Below are 9,371 nucleotides of genomic sequence, written 5' to 3'. Positions count from 1 at the left end.
TTATAGCAATGTGACAATAAATTTGATTTCTAAAAGAGCTGGTTTGTAAGCTGAAGGGCAAAAGGCTGAGTCACTGATGGAAGAATGAAAATGATGAATGACTACAGAAGACCTGAAAAACAAGAATCTCCATATTCTATTTTTCCCTCTGAACTCAATTGTAAGCAATAAGTGTTCATGCCTAATCTTATTATCTTGGCACAGAGATCAAGAAGAATCAAATGAATATGCATGCCCGCACATCACCTTTGCATTGCACTTTAGAGTTGAAAGGCCTTTAGTAAACCTGATTTTATATGAGCTTCACTGTAATGCTGTGAGCACTGAAACACAGTCAGATGTGAGCTTTGAGTGCCCCAATCAGTTTTCTTTCAACGTCATTGTACTGCTCCCAGCATGCCCAGAATGTGGCTTTTCACCAAGTGGACATTATTGAGTTGATAGCATTTTTAAAATATTTTATAAATAGCAAGTGAATGAAAGTTCTGGGAGGTTGTACCATGTCAACTCACACAAGCAGAGCAAGCTGTCTGATTCTTAAATGACTGCTTGAAGTAACCTACTAGATTCTGAACATTATTTTCTACCACCTAGCTTCGTCGGAGGGATTCTCAAGAACACGTGATGTTACACTCGGCTTTGGCCCTCTGCCTCTTCCTGGTTGCAGTGTCTTCCAACCTTGCCATTGCCATCAAAAAAGAGAAGAGGCCTCCTCAGACACTCTCAAGAGGTACTAGAATCTCATTTTATTCTCTAAACTCAGCCATTTGAATGGTTTCCAAATCCCTCGTCTCTTACCCATATTCCACATTTAAAGCAAACTCAATTAACTGCAATATTTTGTTGTTTACCACATTAAAGTAGGCAAAAGCAAAACCCAGAAAAGACTAGTTGATTTTAAAGACTGAACCAGCCCTAGCTGTTGTGTCTCAGTTGGTTGAGCATTGACCCATACACCAAGAGGCAGCCAGTTTCCGGGTAGGGCTTGGGTTGCCAGCTCAATCCCCAGTTGGGGCCATGCAAGAGGCAGCCAATTGATGTTTTTCTCCATCTCCCTTCCTCTGTCTCTAAAGTCAATAAAAACATATTTTTTAAGTAAAAAAAAGAGTGAATCAAAGCAATTGAAAACCAATAATAATTTGTTATAGTGTTTATAGAAATGGTGATAAATTGGTTTGGTTGCTCTAACTTTGGTAACCAGAGTCCTAGAAAATAATAATTGATGTGTCATAATGATATCTTAAAGGGAATTAAGATCTCTCAAAATCTGCTCCAATTCCCTGTCTTCTATTCATGCAAAAATGATGATTTGGAATGATTTTATACAAGAACCCCCAGAAAGTTATATTTTATTCCATCCTCTGAAAAGTTTGGGTATCCAAGTGTTTGTTATACTGACTCCAAAAAACAACTGCAGTGGTTTTTGACATCATAATCCAGGTCTATCATTGGCTACATGTTTAGAAAACATTTCTATTTTGTACTTAGTACTTTCCTTTGACCTAAGAAACAAATATATCTTCATCTGTAAAGAAACAGTTTGTAGAGAAAATTCTCAAAATCAGCTCCTACATTTCCAGGTAACAAAAATGGGAGGAAAATCATTTGTCTCCATATAGCTAATTTAAAAATAGTAGTACAAACCTCAAAACACTTGACCACCACTTGGAATAGTATATGAATGGAGCAAACAAATGGATTATAACATAATTTCAAATTTTAAAATATTGACTTTCCAAGTTCATCATTTCTTAGCAGATGTATAATTACCCATCAAAGTTCAGCCAAGTTAATTCATTCTACTTTAGTTCAAAACCACAAAAACTATAAACTAAAAAGACTAGTGAGTTTTGAAAAAGAAGTAAATTAAAAGAAGGAAATATTTTTCTAAGTATAACTTATCATGAATCTCTCTGTATAAACACAATAGTTATAAAGCAATGAGCTCAGTAGTCTTGGAGTGGAATACTAAACTTATCATTGCCCCTACAGACCTTCCAGGACTAAGTTAAACAACTGTACCATAAAGCACCAACATTCGTGGCCCTGGCTGTGTGGCTCGTTGGTTAGAATGTCACCCTATACACCAAAAGGTTGTGGGTTCAACTCCCCATCAGGGCATATACCTACATTGTGGGTTTGATCCCAGGTCAGGAGGCAGCCCATTGGCCCATCGATGTCTCTCTCTCTCTCTCTCTCTCTCTCTCTCTCTCTCTCTCTCTCTCTCAAAAAAAAAAAAAGGGCAACGAAAATATATTCTTGGGGGAAGATTTTTTAAAAATTGGTGAATTTCATGAGAAATATACTCAACATACATGGTAAATTTTAAAAAACTTGATAAGTCTGCTAATTCCATTATTTAACACTACTTTAATAGGAAGATGGCTGATATCAGCTGTGAATTCTATTATTAAGAACTGGTTTACATTTGGTTAAGCCTTTTAGCATCTGTCAGCATATAGGAAACAATTGAGAGAATATGGCTCAGAATAAATGAGGCTTAAAGGTAGGGATAAGAGGAAAGAGTTTGGATACAGTGTACAGAGTCGTACATGGAGCCCCTTAGAGAAGGGGGCAACACCAAACAATTAAATAGAGAGTGTGTTAGGAAGAAGAGGGAAGATTATTGGGAAAAGGTAATAGAAATTTCAAGAAAAAAAGCAACAGTGACCCCAAAAGCCTAACTTCCTTTTGAGTCAAAAGAATTGCCCAGCACCCAAACACCCAGCTCAGTGCCTGGCATATAGTAGGTACTCAGTCCTATATAATAAAAGCCTAATATGCTAAGTGTCCAGTCGTCCAGTCGACTGTTCAACCAATCAAAGCGTAATATGCTAATGATATGCTAAGGCCACTCAACCACTTGCTATGATGTGCACTGACCACAAAGGGGCAGACACTCAGACTAGTAGATTAGCTTGCTGCTGGGGTCCAGATCGGGACTGAGCGAGATGTGGCCGGACAGGCCCTGGAGCCCTCCAACGGTCCTTCCCGGCCCCAATCATGCACCGGTGGGGTCCCTCGGCCTGGCCTGCACCCTCTCGCAATCCGGGACCCCTTCGGGGGATGTTGGAGAGCCGGTTTTGGCCTGACCCCACAGGCCCTTCCCCTCGGGAGGGTGTGTGTTCACGACTGGTGAGCGCTGCTGCAGCGGTGCGAGCCTCTCCCGATTGGGACTGACAATAGAAAAATTAAATAGGATCCCAGTCCCACTGGCTGTTTCTGAATAACTCTTAGTTAGTGCAAAATATGGTGTGAAGTTACTACATAGATTTGAGCAAAGCTATAAAGAAAATCTTTCAGGATTATTACAGATAGAAGGGGTATTAAACCAACATAATATGTCTTCCAATGTTAAGATACTAAAATCAGGCAAAAACAAACCAATAACATTACTATTAAGAGTACAAAATAGTGCAATCATTTGAATAAAAATCTGACAGTTCCTCAACTGATTAAATGTAGATACCATGTGACCCAGCAATTCTACTCCTAAGTAGATAGCCCAAGATAACAATATGTCCATACAAAGCTTATATACTAATGTTCACAGCAGCATTATTCATAAAAAGCAAAAAGTAGAAACAACCCGTGTCCCTCAACTGATGAATGGATAAATAAAATGTGATATATCCATACCATGGAATAATATTTGGCCGTATAAAGGAATGAAGTGCTAATACATGACACAACACAGATGAATCTTGAAAACATTATATTAAGTAAAAACATCCAGTCACAAGACTACATATTATATGATTCCATTTATATGAAATATTAAGAATAAGAAATGTATAGAGACATAAAGTAGATTATTTTTTAGGGCTGAGGGGGTGATAGCTAAAGGGTACAGGGGTTTTATTTGAAGCTATGAAAATGTTCTAGAATTGATTACAGTGATGGTTGTACAACTGTGTATATACAAAAAGAGGGTGCACTTTCAATGGATAAATTTTATTTACATGTGAATTATATTTTAATACAGTGGTTACCAAAAAGCAGACAAAGCAAAAACAAACCAATAAGCAAAATCATGGAAATGTGTTTATCTTACTTTATAATTCTGCTTCATAATTTTTGGCCATCTTGTAGCCATGGTATCAAAACCAGAAACTGCAGTCTGACAACATGGGAAACATACAAGAAAATCTGGGTCTAAATTAGCCTAGAAATATTTCTATTTTCAAGTTGATTCAATCTTTCTTATCCATAAACTAAGACATTTTCTGAAAATACCCTGTAGTATTTCTGAATGTTTTTTGTGCGTTCTACTCCTCAATGATCTTATTCTTTAATCTCTAATACACATTCCCAACTACCTGTATCACTTTTTTAAAAGATAGTGGGTTTCTCTCTACTCATTGCTCTCTGTTTCTCTGGCCTTCACTCTTCTGGATGCTTCCAGAACACCTGTGTTTTATTGTGTGTCTCAAACATGAAACACCAGAATTTTTTCTGAATCAAAATTCAAAGCAAAAATTTGGAATTCATTTTTTGATTTTCACGATGTTTAAGGACTTAGAAGGGGTCGGCATTTCTTGGCACTCAAAATACAAGGGCACTGTATGGTATTGTTCAAAGGTATTCCTACTAGACTTACAAAGTGTACAAAGATTAACTGCTATTTCCTGTTGTTCATTCTGAAACCAGAGGTTTTGCACAGTCCAGAGATGTCCTTTCAATCATCACTAATAATAGCATTTATTGAGAACTTACTGGGTTCAAGGCCATGGACCTTAAGGGTGGAAACACAATCACAAAATCTCAGCTCTATGATCTGGAAGGATACCACCTCTTCATATCTAATTATAATTATACTAGAGGCCCAGTGCACAAATTTGGGGAGGGGAGCGGGGGACAGACCGCAAGAGGTTGGCTGGCCAGGGGGGAGGGACTGCAGGTGGTTGGCTATCTGCTGGAAGTTGGCTGTGGGAGTGCACTGACCATCAGGGGGCAGCTTCTGCATTGAGCATCTGCCCCCTGGTGGTCAGTGCGCATCATAGCGATTGGTCAACCAGTCGTTCCGGTTGTTTGTCGTAACAGTCGCTTAGGCTTTTATATAGAGAGACATCCTCTTTACCATATATCAGGCAAGTGCTTGGTAGCTTACTAGTATCTGTAGAGAGATATCTGCTTGTCACATGCCTACTTCAGAGCTCCCCTGTGGTCCTGAATTAATGCATTGATTTCTCTTCTATTCTAGGATGGGGAGATGACATCACTTGGGTACAGACTTATGAAGAAGGTCTCTTCCATATTCAAAAAAGGTAAAACCCCTCTCAGTTAACTTTGACAGACCATATAGATACAAATATGAGTGCACTATGCATATGTTTTTGCATTTTGCTTTTTTATCATAAGTTTGCTATTTAACACTTTTAAGACTAAAGTTAAAAATAGGGTTATTCAATGACAAGTATGTCACATGATTATCTCTGTTGTTTTTAAAAAGATTTAGGGTCTATTTTTGTACCCAGCATCCTCTCAAAATTAAAGAAACATTTTAAAAACATCCTATATATCTAAATCATAATTCCTTTCTCCTTCATAATAGTTAATATTCTAATTTCTTTCTAACTCTAACAAGCAGGAAAGTCAACTAGCTACCACAAAAACTTTTTCTTAGAGAGTTAAAACCAAAATGAAACCGAAAAATGTATAGAGAGGGAACTCTCACTGAGATTGTTTGTAAACTGTGAGTTGTTAAAAGAATGACAGGATGTGAAAATAGTCAAATATTAATAGCATTTTGGTGAAAATTTTTTAAAAAAGTGACATAAAAACTTTGACTCTCCTGAGCTCTTACACCAGATGTTCATTGGAAATTAATATCTTGTTTATTATATCCTTTCATCTCTGGAGACAGAATTGATTTTTATTATTATAACTACTACAGTGTACATAGCAATCTGCTGGTAAGCTTCTTAAGCTACAGGTTCCTGGACCCCATCCCAGAGATCCTGAGTGGGCCTGGGAGGGAGCCTGAGAATTTCCACTTCTATTGAGCTACCTGGTTATGCTAAAGTTCTGTGGCCAGGCACTGGGTAACACTTCTGCAGACTACATTGCTATGCTGTGTCAATCAGATTTTTACTCTAAATCTTGTTGAAAGTGTGAAAACTTTAAATCTAATTTGAATGTACATTCTGACTCAGAGTTAGTCACCTGACTCAACTCCACACTCTTTCTGTTTAGTAACAAGCCATTGATGGTCATTCATCACTTGGAGGATTGTCAATACTGCCAAGGTAATTTCAGCTCCTCACATCGTATTATATTTCTAAGAGAACTAGAAAAAGTGACCTGGTAAAAATTGTTAAGACAGCACTCAGACAATCCCATTTAAAAAAAAGAAAAAGACAACTGCTATATCACCGTTTTACTCAGTGCTTAAAGACTACAATGATTGTTAGAAATCTATTGAATATGTGTATATGTTCTTCAGAATTTTATTTCCCTATTCCTCCCACAAAAAAAAAAAAAAAGAGGGGGTGGAAAAACTTGCTATTTGCACCAATGGTTACATGAAATTATAAAATTGGTGGCTTCATTAATTGGATTATACTCTGATATCTTCATTGGCAGACTCTGTCCATCATTGCTTCTCAGTGAGAGACAAAGTGGCCATAGGCTAATAAACAGTTTGCATCTAAGATATAAATACAAACAAGTAGAAAATACTAGTTTGACTTCGCTATGTTATTTATATTGAAGGTGTCTTTATCTTTAAAGCTGACTGGTGTTCATTATGTTTTCCCCAACAGAACTCAAAAAAGTGTTTGCCCAAAATGAAGAAATACAAGAAATGGCTCAGAATAATTTCATCATGCTGAATCTCATGGTACTTGACTTCTACAATGTTTTCTTAATATCACAATTCAATGGAAAGCTTAAATCCCTTTTTTAAAATCTATTTTTGAGACAAAAAGAGGTATAAAAAATTGGTAGGTATAAAAGATTATATGAACTTGAAAAAGCCAAAATATACAATTTAATGAAAACCTTGTTCACATAATATATTTTCAAAAACAACTGTCAAAAACAATGCAATCCAATACCAATTATTTTTTTTATTTTCTTCCTAGCATGAGACCACAGATAAAAATTTATCACCAGATGGGCAATATGTGCCTAGGATCATGTTTGTGGGTATGTGTATAATCTCATTCCATCAGATTTACAAAATCAATAGCATTCTTATTTTATTTATTTTTAAATGCTAGTTCAAGGGAAGTCATGTCTAACCCAGTAAATAATAGCTCTTGTTAGTTCTATAATTGAAATTCACTGCATCTATTAAATCAATAGCCCCATATACTGTCAGTAAAGTTCCCCAAACTGTATTGACAGAAAACTATGACACACTAAAATGGAAAAATTTATGATAACTCATCATAAATTTGTTTAACATTTATTTGTTTTAGATTAAGAGTCAAGAATGATTTTTAAAACATTTAGATAATGCATTAGTGAATTATTTTTTTCTTTGCAGATCCTTCTTTAACAGTCAGAGCTGATATAACTGGAAGATACTCTAATAGACTGTACACATATGAACCACAGGATTTACCGATATGTAAGTATTCACAGATTATCTTGAACAGTGGTACTAGCTGACACTTGACTGTTAGAAAGGTCAGTGATGCCCTACGTCAGTGCTTCCCCACAAACAGTACCATCAACAAATCAGAATCATTGGGTTAGATGATGGTAGTAGTGTTTAAAACTGCAAATCCTTGCACAACCAGTATGGCTCAGTGGTTAAGGGACAACCTATGAACCAGGAGGTCGTGGTTTGGTTCAATTCCCAGTCAGGGCACATGCTCAGATTGTGGGCTTGACCCGCAGTGGGAGCATGCAGGAGGCAGCCAATTAGTGATTCTCTCTCATCATTGGCATTTCTATCTTCTCTCTCTCTTCCTTTCTCTCTGAAATCAATAAAAAAATATATTTTAAACAATGCAAACCCTTATCTCCCATCAAAATCAGAATTTCTAGGCACCTCAGAATCTCTTTTTTAACAGGGATGTGTAATAATTTCCACAATCACTAATTTGGAGACCACTAAAAAGAATAGAATACACATTAAAATTCAACTTTAAGAAAGCCAGCAATCATATATGATTTCCTCACAGTGGTAATAATTAAATCTTTTTATCTCCCTTTAATGCCTGTAAGCAAGGAGATACAGTCTGTTTTGAGATTTTAATCTAATTTTTACAACATTCATTGTCAATTATGTTTAATTAGAGGCCCGGTGCATGAATTCGTGCACCAGTGGGGTCCCCTTGGCCTGGCCTGTGGATCAGGCTGAAACCAGCTCTCTCTGACATCCCTCGAGGGGTCCCGGATTGCACGAGGGTGCAGGCTAGGCCGAGGGACCCCACGAGTGCACAATCAAGACCCGGGAGGTTGGCCAGCCGGGGAGGTTCCGCAGGAGGGCTCCAGGGCATGTCCAGCCCGTCTCACTCAGTCCCAATCAGCAGGACCCCAGGAGCAAGCTAACCTACTGGTCAGAGCATCTGCCTCCTGGTGGTCAGTGCACATCATAGTGAGCAGTTGAGTGGCTTTAGCATATCATTAGCATATTATGCTTTGATTGGTTGTACGGTCGACCAGACAACCAGACACTTAGCATATTAGGCTTCTATTAGATAGGATAAGACAACTCTGCATGTCAAATCCAATGATACGATACAAAATGATTAATTTAAAAAATAGACACTCTCTCAAAACCTCTTATAAAACTGTTTAACATAAAGAAAGTCGATTAACCCTATCTGAATGGTATAATCCCTAAATATAAATATACACCTTTAGCATAGTGTGTGTGTGTGTGTGTGTGTGTGTGTGTGTGTGTGTGTGTGGTGTGAGAAAAGGAACTATATTGGATGTCAGGAGTTCAAATGAGGTCCATGAAGGCACAGTATTCTTTAATGTTGTAAATAAATTCCCACATTTTCATAGCCATTAATTTAAACGGGCCAATTTTAGATTTCAGGGGTTAAAAGAGTATAATATCTGGTATTTTCATTTACTAACAGAATAATATGTTTTTATTGCAGTGATAGAAAACATGAAGAAAGCATTGAAACTTATTCAATCAGAGTTATAAGAGATTACCTCAAGGAGGTCAAATGTCATGAAGACGACCTTCTGGTGAACTCACTAATACTAAATGTGCAACTACATGGACTCTGTAATGTTACCATTTAGCTTTTTAATGTGCTTGGTATAGTCTTATGAAGGTAAAGTTAGATTTCAATAAAGGTCACAATCTGAGCATAACAATGTGGTAGCAGCTTGACTTCTGTCTGCATCAGTAGCAAAGGAAGCTGGCCACGAACTGGGAGTTAGGTTAGGGTAGAGAA

General features: G+C 37.3%; 1 protein-coding gene across 1 annotated transcript; it reads left to right on the top strand.

Annotated features, from left to right (window-relative positions):
- Nucleotides 1-624: 624 nt before the first annotated feature.
- AGR3 (anterior gradient 3, protein disulphide isomerase family member) lies at nt 625-9,115 on the top strand (the record flags this gene model as incomplete). The annotated part of the gene is made up of 7 exons (XM_081101655.1): nt 625-730; nt 5,204-5,267; nt 6,196-6,248; nt 6,765-6,841; nt 7,086-7,149; nt 7,493-7,576; nt 9,066-9,115. 7 exons carry the CDS (start codon nt 625-627, stop codon nt 9,113-9,115), a joined length of 498 nt encoding a protein of 165 aa, XP_080957781.1.
- Nucleotides 9,116-9,371: the final 256 nt, after the last annotated feature.

This window comes from Myotis nattereri, assembly GCF_964212035.1.
Source record: "Myotis nattereri genome assembly, chromosome: 11".
NCBI lineage: Eukaryota > Metazoa > Chordata > Mammalia > Chiroptera > Vespertilionidae > Myotis > Myotis nattereri.
This window is presented reverse-complemented; position numbering and strand designations above follow the sequence as displayed.